Raw genomic sequence first — 16,417 nt, forward strand, 5'->3', positions numbered from 1 at the left:
CTCTTGAACCACACACGAAGTTTCTCTTTGCTCTCAGAGGTACTAATTTACAAATTACAAAGCGGAAATGTCTATCACAATTATAAGCTATCCCTGAGTTTAGAGTGTTGGTTTCATCCATTTCTCCGAGTTCTCTATTATAATTCTTTGCTCAAGGAACCCCAGTAGGGTGGGCATCCAGAATGCAAACACTAGTATCTTTATAGTTCACACACACTCACCCGCACACATGCACACACACATATATGGAAGGAGAGAAATGTGTGTATGTGAGAGAGAGGAAAAAAAGAAGAGAGAGAGAAAGAGAGGGAGGGGTGGAGGGAGGTGAAAGGGGAGAGGGAGAGAGAGAGAAAGAGAAAGAGGAAGAAAAAGGGGGTGAGGGAACAGCCTCCTAGTGTTTACGGAATAGTAGGTGTTCTATGTAAGTACATATCTTTCAAGTCACTGTAACAATTTATTAGTTATCTAATTTGGTTCTATTATTTCTAGATAAGAGTTATTCTTAAATCACCTTAGAAGCTAAGAGTTTATGAATGTTCAGTATCTCTACCTCCTTTACCTCCTCGTCTACTTTCCACTCAAAGCTCAAAGCCAAAAGTAGTTCCTTTGAGCTACCGCAGTATCCACTGGGAACACTTTTGCCCTCTTTCTTATACTCTCCATGATATATTGGGGGAGCCCTGCTGCTCTCTTATATACCATTTCCTGAGGTTTTTGTCATGAAAGAGGTATCATTCTTAATCCTTGGATCAATAGAGGTTACACATGTCACAAGCCCAATGAACAAAGTAATCAACCTCCCCAAATTACATTGCTAGAGAGATCAAAGAGAAACAAGAAACTTCTCATCCATCTTTCCACCATGTTCCTCATGAAAGCCTGACATTTGCCCTCTCCTTGAGGCTAGTCACTATTCTCTCCACATATCCTTCTGCTAAGGAATAAGTTTTGACTTACATTTTCATTGCTTTTAGATTTTTTGCTTCCCTTAAAGTTGACAATAAATTCATTTTTTTATAGTAATGAGATAAATGGGATTAAGTAGCTGTATGTTAATTGTTTCCTTATTGAAAAATTGTAATGTAGCAAAAAATGGGTAACTTAAGAAAATTTATTCTGGATTCTTTTTTTTTTTGGAAAAAGTAGTTAGGGGAAATATTCTAAATTTCATCAATCAATTGCACATATTTTTCTCATTTTATTCACAGTAATATTTGCTTGTTGACTTCAATGACCAAATCACCTTTTTAATAATGCACAGATAGAACTTTATGTGCAGTTGGGTATAGAATTTTTCCAAAGTTGGGAATTATATATCTAACAGATAAGAAAATATATTTATGATCTCTTGATGACTAGGTATATTGTCCATCTATGGCTTCTCCAAAATTTTACAGAATTCTCGGTAAAATAGACATGTGGATGATATATGAATATTGGAAATATTAGATGCTACAATAGGAAAAAAAAAACAGCATAAAAATAACAAAGTACAAAGCAGGGGCAACTAACACATACTGTTAGTGAGCAGATTAAAAGGAAAGTGGCTCCAAGAAAATATTGTGAACTGGATTTCCCAGGATACAAATTCTGAAATGGAGAAGAGCATGTAGGAAATTTTTTAGGGAGTACCTTCAGGATGAAAACCTGTGGCAGAGAAGGGAAGGAAGCAGAAGTAGGCAGAGGAAGTAGTTGAGATGCAATGCAATCTCAATGGAAGTTTCAACTAATTCCTCAGGGACCTCTGAGACCGTAGTGACCCTTAATAGTTTTCCCAAGTTGGGGCAAGGGTACTGGCCCTATATATCCCCATCCTTGCATCTGTACAGACCTAGGAAGGGATGTGACCTTGTGTAAAATGCCTCTTTTTTTTTTTTTTTTTAATTAATTAATTTATTTATTTATGGCTGTGTTGGGTCTTCGTTTCTGTGCGAGGGCTTTCTCTAGTTGGGGCAAGCGGGGGCCACTCTTCATCGCGGTGCGCGGGCCTCTCACTATCGCGGCCTCTCTTGTTGCGGAGCACAGGCTCCAGACGCGCAGGCTCAGTAGTTGTGGCGCACGGGCTTAGTTGCTCCGCGGCATGTGGGATCTTCCCAGACCAGGGCTCGAACCCGTGTCCCCTGCATTGACAGGCAGACTCTCAACCACTGCGCCACCAGGGAAGCCCAAATGCCTCTTTTTTTTAACCAAGGAAATTCCTGAAGGGGAATTGCAGCTAACTACTGTGTTCTGACAGCACTCTAAATATCTGAAAGAATAAGTCCTCCAGTCATAAAGGAGAACCAAAAGGGCATATCACAGCATCCACGGCAGAGGTGATGTTTGGAGTGAACTTGCTGATCCTTGAAGGAAAAATAATAATTCCCCAGGATAAGTTGAGGGAGGATTTGTGTAGGTATAGAGGGTGTGTTCCAGGCATGTCTTTTGTGTGTGAAGGCGTGGGCCATTTATTTCCGGAGGCAATGAGGATCAATTGAAAAATATTGGTCTGGGAGTAAATATGATTATATTTGTATTTTAGAGACATCATGCTTGTAGAAGTGTGGTTTGAAGAAATAGGAGACTGAAGACTGAGAAAGTAGTTATGAGGTAGTTATACACACTTTCTATAGAAAACATGTATGTAGACTAAATATATACACACACATTATACACATAAATCTTTTAAAAATGTTTTGGAAGTATAATTTAGATATAGTAAAATGCACAGATTTTTAAATTTCCTCTCTTTTCAGAAGTTGATCTTGGGCAGAGGTTGACACATTACAGCCCTCCAGCCAGCCCCCCGTCTTTATTAATAAGGTTTTATTGGAACTCAGCCACACTCTCGTTTCTGGATCTTCTATGGCTGCTTCGTGCTACAACAGCAGAGTTTAGTAGTTATAAGAGAGGTAGCATGGTCTGCAAAGCCTAAAATATTCAGTGTTTAACCCCTTACAGAAAACGTGTGCAAACCCTTGATCTAGGGTTTAATGCTTCAGGTAATACTGTATCACTTCAAATGTAGCATAAGGAACTCAGTACGGTATATTTATTTCTTGCTTCCTACCCTTCGTGCTATTGTAGTCATACATTTTACTTCTACATCTGTTATAGACCCTCTAATTCATTGTTACTATTTTTGTTCTAAACACTCAATTATCTTCTACAGAAATTTTAAAACATGAACAAATATTTTATATTTAGTGACATGTTTACCATTTTCAGCATTTATTTCTTCATGTACATGTGAATTTCCGTATGGCCAATTTTCCTTGAAGCTAAAAATTTTACATTATATTTATTTATTATTATAAATTATAAATTATTATTATTATAAATTATATTATTATAAATTATATTATTTACATATTATTTATTTATTTATTTATTATTTCTCTTTGGCATTATTTTTTTTTTGGCAGTTCTTTATGATGTGCCTTGGTGTGTTTTTCTTTGTATTTACCCTGCTTGGCGTTCAATGAATTTCTCAGATGTTTGGGTTCATATTTTTCAACTATTATTTCTTGAGATGTATCTTTTTCTGCCTCAGTCTCTACCCTTTCTGCTTTTCTTACTCCATTTGCATGATTGTTAAGATATTTAATGTTATCCTACAGGTTACTGAAGTGTTGTTCATTTTTAAGCCTTTTTACCCCATCTGAGCTTTGGTTTGAAGGGTTTGTATGGACCTGTATTTAAGTATACTAATGTTTTCTTCTCAGTTTCTAATTTGCTGTTAAGCCCATCCAGTAAATGTTTTATTTTCAGGTATAATTTTTAGTTCAAAAATTTCCATTTTGCTCTCTTTTGTTGTTTCTTTTCTCCATTAAGGTTTCATATTTGTTTCATCAGTATCTATATGTTCTTGTTCAAATATGGAACAAATTTATAATCTCTGTTTTAAGGTCCTGATCTGCTCATTTCATCATCTCTGTCATCTTTCTGTCTATTTCTATTGACTGACTTTTCTCTGGTTATGAGTCACATTTCACTGCTTCCCCAAATATCTAATATTTTAAAAAATTTTGTACTGGACATTATGTATTCTATTTTGTTGTTTCTTTCATGTTTTCATGAAAGTTTGATGAAAAGTAAACTCTCATGGTCTTCCTTAATGGAGTGTTGAGTTTCATTCAACCGAGGAGTTAATTTATTTGTGAGTCAGATTGATCTTTTTTCAGGCTTGTTACCAACCTTTGTTCAGATGTATCCACAGTAGGATTAGAATTAGAATCCTTATTTAGGATTAACTTATTCTACTCCCTTTCTGAGATCTCTACTGAATGCCTAGGTTTGTTCAAGTTCTCTCAATCTTGTCCAGTCTGAAATCAGACTACTTCCAGCCCTGTGCAGCCTCTGACTATTGTTCATTTCAGATCTCCCCTTACCTGGTCTAGTGGAGTCTTGGTCTGCAAATACACAACTTAGTATTCATTCAGAGTCTGAACTGCAGAGACTCATTGGCGACCCTATGTACATTTCCAGAGCCCCTTCTCTACACAGCTGCCCCCTCCCTGGTACTCTGTCCTATAAATTCCAGGTTCCTCAAGAGCTTGATTCTGCTCTGCCTCCATCTCAGTGATGCTGCTTTGCCTGTTTGGAATAGTCTTCCATGTGCCGGGATCTGGAAAGTGAACCAGGCAGAAAGCCACGAAGTTGGCAGGGCTCACCTCATTTTTTTATCTTCTCTCATGGATCAGGGTCCAATACTCTCTGTTGTCCAATCTCTTAAAAGGGTAATTGTATACATTTTGTCAGTTTTGTAATTTTTTGTGGTGGGAGAGCTATTCTGTCATGGCTGAAAGCAGAAGTAAGCCATATAAACATCATGAAATGAATGATATATCAGTGATGATTTACAAAATGATCTTTATTAGCATACTCTCATAAAATAAATTATTTTATTGGCAGCATTTAAATTCCTTACTTGAAAAGTGATGCACATGTTTTGATATACTGTATATTGGATAATTTGTTAACTATTTTTCTATTATTTACTCCCATTAGTAACAAAACTTACTCAAAAAATTATATCGCCTCTTAGCACTAAGCATTATGCCATATTTTCTGTAATGTATTTATGTACAACCGTAGTTATTTTACATAGTGCTATAAATTAGGACTCTTTTTGTTCTATGTTAGTGTTATTTTTCTGATAAATGTTTTTTGCATTCTTACTATTTGCCAGTCACTTATTTTATTTTACCAAATGAAGTTTCACTTCATTTAGTGACTCAAATTATTTTCCTAGAAATGTGTTTATCTAGAGTCATCGGTTGTCTACCTCTTAAGTGTTAGTAAATGTATTGCCTGATTTACTGTATGTCTTAGTTCTCAGGAGTCCAAGGGCTTAATGCAATATTAGGCCTCATCTTGAGAACTACTAGCATTCTTTGAACTCTGAACTTTCTAAAGTAAAATATATTGTAGAGTTGTGTATAATTGCTTTTTGTTTCATTTATGGTCTACTAAAAGATAAACCCTTACATGAGGAAATAATAGATTGTTACGTATCTTTTCCTAGTGACTTTTAGTTGAAGAATTCGTGGTAAATTGATCAACCCTCAGCCAATTAGACTTTGACATGTACTAATAAGACCTAATTGAGGAATTATGAGGACATTTGCTCAGGAGAAAATGAGCACATAATTACACCATAAGGAGGTTAGAGTATCAATGTTACCCAGCTTTAAGAATATTAGTTGAAGTCCCAGTGGCATCTATGAAGGACACTTCATAATGTATCTGTGAAATATGGTACTACCAAGGCAATTAAAAGATGCAGAATGATCCATTGTCAATTGTAGAAGTTCAACATTAAATACCTATTTCCCCCTCTTGTCTCTACCTTATTCAGGTGCTGGGGGATGGTCTCCATCAGACAGTGACCATTATCAATGGCTTCAGGTTGACTTTGGCAATCGAAAGCAGATCAGTGCCATAGCAACCCAAGGAAGATACAGCAGCTCAGACTGGGTGACCCAATACCGCATGCTCTACAGCGACACAGGGAGAAATTGGAAACCCTACCATCAAGATGGGAATATCTGGGTGAGTCATTGTCAGAAACGCAAAGACGTAGAATTGAGTTGCAGATATTTGAAAATGCTAGCAGACTCCCGTGTGTCCTAGGGCTGGGGAGCAGCTACCCGGCTCCTCCCAGCCCTGGTGCAGCCTGGGGAAAGGCTTGGGAGTAGCCTGGTTGGAGGTTCCTCTTGCTATTTTTGTTTCTTTGTGTTTATGTCCTCTGGTACTTGCTGAGAGAGAAAAGAAATGTGAGCAAAGCAAAAGAAGATGAGAAAATGAATCCAATCCCCAGTATGCCCTACCCTGCCCCACCCCGTGCCTTTCCTTAGTGGTGGAAAACCCTTATATTGTAAAGTCAGTGTGTCCCCTCCCCCAACCTCTGGTGTATTTCACAGAAAACAAAACCACCCAATAAAACTGTGTTGAAACCTGAACAAAAAAAGAAAAGTATCTGGTAAATAATGTAATGATGATAGAACACTAGAATTCTTTAAGCACAATATTTCAAGTAACTATATTTTTGTCTGTAGAACAGATCTACCGTGGTATACATTGTATGCAAATTCTGAACTGAATTAAGCAAATAGAATGAAAAAAAAAATTCTCCTGACTTAGGTTTCCATTTCTTATATCTGCTCACACTTATTTGCCTCAGACTGTTTCTGTTGAAGATATTTAATTAAATCTTTAAAGGGCAACAGGTAAGAAGGTCTATTGCCAACAGGGATTAGAGGAGCTGATGGACACAGGGCAGGGGAACTGTGGACTCTGAAACGGTTCACTTCCTGCTGGAAGCCAGCCCCAGTCCGGTTTTCTATTTTGTTTCACTGAGGGCCTGTTTGGATGAAGCACCACTTCTTAGCTACCTATGAAGAGAAAAATAAGGTAGAAAAATAGTTTTCTTTTAAAGAAAAAGCAAATGAAAGACCAGCCATAACTCTGGAACACATCAGGCACCACGATTAGCATCCCCTCCCCAGTGTTAAACGTTTTAAAATATTACTAGTCTTCACTCTGAGGTGTGTGCATTTGCCAGTATTTATCTATTAAAACCACTGAGAAGCTATTCATTCATTCATTCATTCATTCATTCTTGTTGATTGAAGAAAGTTTCCGTAGGCTGCAGTTTCTATTCAAGGTTTAGGGCAGCAGGTCTCAATCTGGGCTATCCATTTGAGTCACCTGAGAAGAATTTAAAGTATATGGATGCCAGGCACACCCAGACCAATTAAATCAGAATCATGTAAGTAGAATTTATATTAATGACACTGATATTTTTCGAAACAGAGATCTTCAATTTGAGTAAACTATTGAAATTATGAAGAAATAATTTAGAGGAGTAGGAGCAGTGATTTGTGGTAAGAAAAGAACATTCTCATATTATAGTAGTAGTTTAAACCCCTATTACAGATCTATAGGCACTTTATCCTTTTATTAGGAGAGAAAAATATAAAGTTTAATCCATTTACTCTTAAAATTATTTAAATTAAATTGGAAAGTTGTGTATATTCAATTAAATATTCACACCATATAAATAAATTATTATAAAATACTAAATGTTGAGGGATCTATTTTAGTTTAATTATTTTAAAAGGCAGCCATAAACAAAATCAAGTAAAACCATCAATACTAAACAAAAAGGAGAAGGAGGAATGGGAGGAAATTCTTTTTAATTTAGGTATTAGACAGAATGCTGGGGATTTTCAACCTGATCAGGGCCCACTCCTAGAGAATTTATATCTTAAAAATCCTCAAGCAATTTTTGTGAGTATGCAGAGTTTAGTGCTCCAAGCTTGGGTAGGTGGTCATTTCCACAGCAGTATCCAGTGATCATAGCTGTCATGTGAGATAAGTTTATAATATCCTGATAATAAAAAGTACATATGATAGAGTAGTCCTTTAGAAGTAACTTCTATTAAGCCATGATTGTATGGCAAGAACATCTGTATATTGGGATGTGTAAATTGTAGGAAGCAAGTAGAGGAGAAAATTTCTCTTTATGGAAATTCTTCATCTCACAATTAAGATAATTTAAAGTCTCAGGCATGATTTATAGAAAAGTGGTTTTCAACCCTGGATACACAATGGAACCTAGAAAGCTTTAAGACATGGATGTTTGGGCCCTACCTCCAGAGATTTGGAATTAGATGGTCTAGGCGTTGAGATTTTAAAGCTCCCCACGTCATTCTAATGTGCAGTCGACATTGAGAACCATATTTTAGATTGGTTTTCAGCCTGTAGCTAAGGTGGGGATAGAGGAGATCAACTGTGAAAAACAATGGTAGAAGAGAAAATTAGAAAGGACCTTCCTTAAAGTTGAGCAGAGAGAGAGAGACTGACCAAATGACTAACCAAACAACAGACCAAACAACTAACTGGGTGTAGGTGAGTGAGGGTCAGATCACAAACTCTTCCAGTAGAGCATTCATTATTTTCTAACTCTCTGTGGGTGCTAACCGGAAATGTAATTAATTGCTTGAGTGGCTGCAGCCAGACTCCAAACTATCTTTCAGATTTCTGTTTCTGTAAAGTTTTCATCCCACAGTTGAGAGAATGTCAAATCCTCTCCTATCATAATGCACTAAGGTAGTTTATAAAGATGGCTGCTCTAAAGATCACTGCTAAAATGCAGTGATACTAGAGCTTTACTTATCAGACACTTAGAAGTAAGGGAGGGTACCATTCTGACTAAATACAGAGAGGTAAGTTCAAAGAACTAAGGAGGGTGACTTGGACTCTTCTGGTTTACATAAGATGCCAGTGGTTGAATCAGGGAGACAAGGTCATTCAGCGAAAATATCACAAATTGTGAAGGTAGGCTACATCTACATACTGGACTCTCAGCCCTTTCTGATGGTGATAAGGGGTGTATTGCTATTGTTTTTTGCCTTTCTGGTGTTCATTTTGTTGCTTCCTTTAAAATCATGTATTTCTCATTAAAAATGAGTGCGTGGTGAGCAATGAATGATTATTTCTAGATGAAAATATAGTGAGCTAATTATAAAATTTTAAAAATCAAAACAAATTTGAGACACAAACTAAACATTGTAAAATATACTTAAGTGCCAATGAGCCGGCAACATAATTTACATTACTTTAATGATCTATGATAGAAATATTTTAACCCTCGCGAATCTGAAAAATAGTCCAGTACTTCGATGTATTCTAAAAGAGATAAAATTTGTTGTTTCCTAAAAGTTCTTCAGTACTTTTGAACTTATGTCTTAACATGCACTAAGTAATTAAAATTTAGCACTTACAAATCTCAACCAAAAATACACTGGGCTTAAGTTTATTAAAAATGGTAATCAAATATCGGACTTTCTTTTACTCCAACTGTTTAATGTAATGTATATTGCACTTAAAAGAGTGAGAGAGTGGCATGGACATATATACACCACCAAATGTAAAATAGATAGCTAGTGGGAAGCAGCCGCATAGCACAGGGAGATCAGCTGGGTGCTTTGTGACCACCTAGAGGAGTGGGATAGGGAGGGTGGGAGGGAGATGCAAGAGGGAGGGGATATGGGGATATATGTATACATATAGCTGATTCACTTTGTTATACAGCAGAAACTAACACACCATTGTAAAGCAATTATACTCCAATAAAGATGTTAGAAAAAATAAAATAAAATGAAGGCTAGTTAAAAAAAAAAAGATTTCTCACATAGATAAGATTGGATAGCTTTTTGATGGATAACACCTTATACAATGTAAAGTTTCAGAGAGTCAAAAGATTTCAAAGTTGATGAAGTTTTAAGGTTGCTTTTCCTATTTTTTCCTAAAATGATTGATTACCTGAGAAGAATGCAAAATAATGTAAGTTCAATCACTTAAATACTGTTTTTAACAAATGTCAATGGTTATTCTTTTTATGATTGTAGAAATGGACAACCATGATCAATTTTATTATAATATTTTTATTAAATGTCCATATGGAGATTCTGAATTCTTTTATGACCATTGGATGATATGTTAAAATAAGTGAGGAATAGGTCATGTAGATAAGAAATTATGACAGTCTCACAAGATTTTAAAGTCATGAGTCTCACTGTAGATGAGAATGGTTCTTGAAAAGACCTCTGAAAAATACTTTAGCTGAATATTTAATACTCCAATATGTGAGTTGCTAAATGTGCTAAACTAGTCAAGCTTCTTATTCCTCTTTGATAATACTAAGCATAATAGACTCCTTTACACTTTATCCTCAATGCCATTTCCTTCTATTTAGAATTTCCTTTCCAATATAAAAGGAAAATATGTGCAGGTTGGTAAAATTGCCAAAAATTAATTTGCATTTACATATTCCACAAACTCTAATTTGCATACTTTTCAAGGTATTTTCAGATTTCCTATGTATAATCTGTTAGGGAGAAAGAAAGTATTCTTATATAAGCATTTCTTATCAAAAGTCCATTGAACATTAATTCAATAAGAATTCCAGCACGTTTTTCTAAGTGGCTGCATTTAGTTTTGCTTAGGTAATTCAATTACTGGTTTTGAATGTAGATATTTGGAGCCAAAATAGGAAACTGGAGTATTAATAGTGAATGCCTTCCTTACATACTATTATTGTTTTTCAGGGTAGTAACATACTACAAATTTACCTGCAATGTAAACACAGTTTTTCTTTCTCTTTTTAAAATAGTCTTTAAATAGTGAGAATATGCTTATATATTCCTAATTATTTTTTTAAAACTGTTTTAATCCCTTTCATTAATAGTGTCAGAGTGGGATCAGTAGTCACTGAATATATTGAAAGGAAAGTCCCACAGAACAGGAATGTTTTATTATATTTAAATTACATAGTTAGATCCTTATCAAGAATATAGAAATATATAATTTTGTATTCTCTAAGCAATATTAAGTAGAGTATTAATTTCCTAGATCGTTAAAAAAAACTCAGATCTCTTTGTTGCTTACATGCTCTCCCCAAATACACACACACACACACACACACACACATATATATACACCCATAAAACTTAATTGTTTCTAACAAATTTGAAACATTTAAAAAATCTGGAAAGCAAGTAGTAGTTAACAGATTAATTTAGTAAATTCTTTGATTTTATGAATATCAAGTCAATAGCTGGAACATGTATTCTCTACTTTTTTTCAACCAAAGAGCCCATCAACCAATATTTGCATAATAAACGTTCCCAAAACATCCTTCTAGGTTTGCCTACCACTAGGTACTTGGAAAGAAAAAGCCAAGATATGGATTCAAAAGGTCTGAATTCAAGTATCTGGGTTCATTTATTTGGTTTATAAAATCGCAGAAGTCCCTTGTGCCTCAAATTCCTAAATTGAGAAATGGGAATGATGCCTTTTGGGAGATTTAAGTGAGATTATGTAAGAAATTTTGCAAACAATAAGGATTTAGAAATGTGTGTCATCAATTGCCAATCTTAGAAGCGTTTTATAAAACTAGTGTAGTATTTGTATTCAGTGACTAGAGTCTGTTATAATTTCCAGATTTGTTACTCTCCCTCTGTCCTTTCCAGGTCCAATTGACCTCTTTTTACCCTTATTCATGATTTACAATATCTGAAAATATTGTAGATGAAGGAAACATGACAAAGTAGGAAGTGGAATGTGGACAAATCTCTGGCATATTTTCCGATTCACAAATGGAGCGGCCATTGCTGGTGCAGTGCAGGCTAGGCTTGTGAGGCACGGCTGGTAGACCTAGCTCTATGCCAAGTGCATTGCAGTGCTTGAAACAAATTGTTACCATAATGATGGCCATGTGTCCAATGGGCCATGTAAAGGGGCAGTGTTTAAATATGAATGGATTATTCTGTCCTATCTTTTCAACCATTTGTTTTAGTGGTTGCACTAATTTTTCAAATCACTTAAAAAAATCTGTTCCAGTTATAGATGTAAAACATAACTGTTTCACAGTTCAATAGTATACTTAAATTCTTTCCAAAAAATCTAGAATTTTTCCTGCATATGACACTGAGGAAGACAACTATCCCTGTCACTTGCTTATGTATCTTCCATCAGATAATAACAGCCTCTTCTTCACTGAGGACAATAAAGGAATTTTTTCACCAATAGATAGGAATTTCCCTTGCTTGTTTAGGTACACACGTGCATTGTTGCTGTAAACAGACACTTGGGGAAATGGACCAGGCAGGCATATTCAGAATAATTTTATAGACAGTTTATTGAGAAATAAAACATATCATAGTAACCTGCATTAAACCCTTTCTGAAATGACCCTTGATATAAATAGGGTAAAAAATCTTTAGGAATTGTATGGAAGAAAATAATTTCCAGGGTGAACTTAGAATAGGCTTCTTATTTCTGTGAAATAGATTTTTCTATTTACACCTCTCTTAGGATAGGTAGTGTTTTTAAAGTCTTATGAATTTTAATAAGTTGAGTGGATAGTCCAGATCCTTTTGCATATACTGTAATGCTTCTACTAGTGAATTTTGATCACCTTTCTAAATACACATTTGTATTGTGAGATTCTCATTTTAAGAGGTCATGAGATTTTTGTCTTGTGTCAATTTGTGAGTCACTCACTATTCTACACGTATACACGCATATAGAACCATTCTAACCAACATGGTTATGTGTTTAGTTTTTTTCCAAAAATTTGGAAGATAAAAATGTTATTAATAATAGTGAATATATTGTTGGCATACATAGTTAGGAAAAGGAAAATGATATAATCTTATAAGTTTTCTTACAGACAATGGAATAACAGTATATAATCCTTCATTCTGTCTGGTGTGTTTTCCATCTATGAGATAAAAGAGGATATATGTAATCATTGTTGTAATTTTTTAAAGTATATTTGATTGCTGGGAGAGCTCTCTGAAAGGGGGAGTGTTGTCATTAAGCATAAGGATATTCTCAGGTGTTTTATTTTACTCTGGACTCAAATAATGAAGATGCTAATATTTTTCTTATCAGATCAAGGTTGGATTTCGGTGACATGAAACTAAATGACTCCAAGCGAATGCAAATTTATATAACATATTGATAGATAGGTACCTACAAATATATTGAATAAATATTTGAAAATAAATATTTTAAATAAATAAATATCAGTTCCCTCATTTAAAGTGCATGTCTCTACTCTGCTCAAGTGATAACTTCGTGGAATTTAGAGGAACACTAGGAGGCCTATAGGGGGGATTTAGAGCACAGTAAACCATGCTGCCTGTGTGACTGCAGCCCCTTAGAGGCAGTGAAAGTAACAGCCCAATGGTACCTTCTGGAATCAGACCACTCAGGCCAGTCGTCATAACTAGGCTACATAGATCTGTGTAACTTTGGGCAGTTTCCTTAACCATTCTATGCCTAAATTTCCTTATCTATAAAATAATAATAATAACTAACACCAGTACCTACTTCACCTACCTCAATAGTACTTATCTCAATACAGGTTATCGGTATTAAATTGATAATTCACATGAAGAGGTTAGAACAATGACTTACTCACATTAACCACTTAATTGTTATTTGACTTTATAAATTTGTGACTTCCAGATATATTACCATAGTATTTTATATTGGATTTATTCTTGAAAATTCAAAAGAGCCTGTTACTTTCACTTTACAATAGCTTTTCTCTATTAATGCATTGGGAAGTGCATTATATTACATCTGTGCATCTCAGCCTGAAATGACCAATAACTCATTTTCAAGTATAATTGAGAATGCAAATTTAATTTATGTCATTTGAATTGTGATCTTATTAATTGTCACATGGAGTCCTATGCATCGCAGTACAAATTGCGTCTGGACAGGTCTTTCACATATGTTTTTTATTAAACTTCAGTGAAAATATGACCATGATGCTTCCCTTAAATTAGTTTAATGAATTCACTTTTATTAACTTTGGAAATCAAGGAAAATAACCTATTTTTGACTACAGTCCTCCTTCCTATCTTCTTAGGCTAGTTGAAAAGAGTAAGATAAGCAGACTCCAAAACAGACTTCTAAGTGTTCGTGGAAACAGATTCTGCTGGTTAGCCATGGAGGTAGAGAACCTGCAGATTGAGTGTCAGGCCTCCCGGAAGCCAGATGCTCAAAGATGTCTCCACAGCAGCAGCAGGAACATCACCTGGGAGCTTGTTAGAAATGCAGAATCTCAGGGACCCACCACAGACCTTTCAAGTCAGAATCTACAGCTTAAAAGCATTCACGTTAAGAACATGGGATTAACATATACACACTACCATACATAAAACATATAATCAACAAGGATTTACTGTCTAGCACAAAAACTATATTCAATATCTTACAATAACTAATGATGGAAAAGAATGAAAGAATTGCATGTATATATATGTGTATATATACATGTACACATATATATGAAAAACCAAATCACTTTGCTATACACCTGAAACTAACACAGTATTGTAAACCGACTATGCTTCAACTTTAAAAATATATATTCACAAGTGATGTGTATACACGTTAGAGTGTGTTGTTTTCAATATTTGAAGAACTCCCGTGAGAAAAAGGACTTAAAATTGGCTCCTGTGTTTCCAAACCAGAAGGCAGATTTGGAAGAATTAAAATTTGCAGTGCAAATTGCAGATAGATCATGAAAAGAGAATCAGCTTTGATAGGCATTTACTGAGGGCTTACAATTTACTGAAGGTTGGAGATAAACACAATTACTGCCTTCTAGGGGCAAAAAAAATCTAGTGGTAATGCTAAATACTTAAATTTATAATTATATTTTATGACTATATGTGTCCTAATAGATAGAGGATGCACAGGTTGAACACACAAAAAAATGCTTCATTCAGAGTGCTCGAGGGTCATGGTCAGTCGCAGCTTCTTGGGGAACTGAGTGTCCTTAGTTACGTAGGCAAGAAATTGGGGATGCAGAGGAAAGTGGGAATGTTCCTAAGTCCAAACGCACACTGCTCGCCTCACGACAGGCCAGTGAATCGAGAGAGAGATGAGGTATTGAGGCAAGGAATAGCAACTTTATTTGGAAAGTCAGCAGAGGGAGAAGATGAGGGGCTAGACTAGTCTCCCAAAGAGCCATTGTGCGGGAGTTAGAATTCAGGCTTCTTTTATGCTAAAAGTGGAGGGGGCGTGGCTGGTTGTTGCAGACTTCTTGGTCCCTGAATCCTTTGTTCTTGCAGCCGTCCACTAGGCCAGGGTGCAATGTTCCTATAAACCTCCAACAAGACAAATGTTATTCTCTGTTTTGCAACTTTTTATCTCTATATGAGTGAAAAGTGTTATATCTTTAAAGGTCAAGCCTTGGAGGCAGAGCCTTGACAATGGACTGTCATATGTATTTCAGGCTGTAGGCAACATTCTATTACAAAGGTGCAGAGCCAGCATGACTAAGCACAGGCAAGAGAGCACATAGATTAGCGCTAAAGGAATAGATCCAATATGGAGTCAGGTTTGTCCTTCTCTGTTACAGGAAGTCATTGCTAGCAGATGAATCTTCTACTGAAATAGGTAGGAATGGATAGAGAGGCTCTGTACATAATCATGTCTCTTTCCCTATTTTCAGATAATATACAAATTGATAAAAAGCTGACTTTTCTTTAGAATTCTGAAATCATATCCTTTAAATCAGTAATGTTTAAGTTATATACTGTGAACTCTCCGTCTTGGAAGAATGTTGGAGTTTATGCAGTCCTCTAGGGCACATCTCACTAATATTCTTAGTACTGAGTTCACTGCCAAGCACAAAATAGATGTTTAAGAGTGTAGAATTAAATTGAAGTACTTCATTCTGAAGATAAATGGGCTGAAGCTGAAAGATGTGATGTTACTTACATCTGAGCCACAAATCCAGGTATACTGACCCCAATACTCAATATGGAGCCAAATACCTTTCTTTGGTTTAGCAAGAAGTACCATTACTATAATGACCACTTGCTTATTTTGGCTAAATGAAAACAATCTGATGGCATATACAATATAGAACAAGAGAGTGTGGGCTCTGGAGCTGGACTTGAAATATCAGAACCCTTTCTAACACTTTGTAACAGTGAACATTTAACCTTATTAATCAACCCTTTATGGGCCTTAGTCGCTTTAGTTGTAAAAGGGATATAATAGTATCTACCTTATGGGGTTTTGTGAGGATTGGATAGATTAAATTGCTTACAACAATGCGCCATAAATGTAGACTTATCTTATCTTCCTCTCATTTCACCTCCTCCTAATTATTTATCACTATTATTATTATTAACATCATCATCAATCATAGAACACAATATTAAAAGTGGTTTAAAGATCTCAAGTAAGTAGTTGATAGATCTGTCCTCAAGAAGAATATAATCTAGTTATAATGACAGTAAAAGTCACTCCGATAACTGTAAACAAAAGCCCGGTCATCTTGGGTGACTTTACGTATGTTTGTGCCCCTGGTGACCGTGAGGATATCTGTACTACA

At 35.5% G+C, this 16,417-nt stretch overlaps 1 protein-coding gene across 1 annotated transcript in view; it reads left to right on the forward strand.

Annotated features, from left to right (window-relative positions):
• Positions 1 to 16,417, forward strand: part of CNTNAP2 (contactin associated protein 2) — a 1,784,833-nt gene that overhangs the window by 384,761 nt on the left and 1,383,655 nt on the right. The window contains exon 3 of the mRNA XM_068550150.1: positions 5,840 to 6,033. Within this exon, the coding sequence (XP_068406251.1) occupies positions 5,840 to 6,033 (194 nt within the window). The remainder of the gene's footprint in view (positions 1 to 5,839; positions 6,034 to 16,417) is intronic.

Source organism: Eschrichtius robustus, chromosome 8, assembly GCF_028021215.1.
Source record: "Eschrichtius robustus isolate mEscRob2 chromosome 8, mEscRob2.pri, whole genome shotgun sequence".
Classification (NCBI taxonomy): domain Eukaryota; kingdom Metazoa; phylum Chordata; class Mammalia; order Artiodactyla; family Eschrichtiidae; genus Eschrichtius; species Eschrichtius robustus.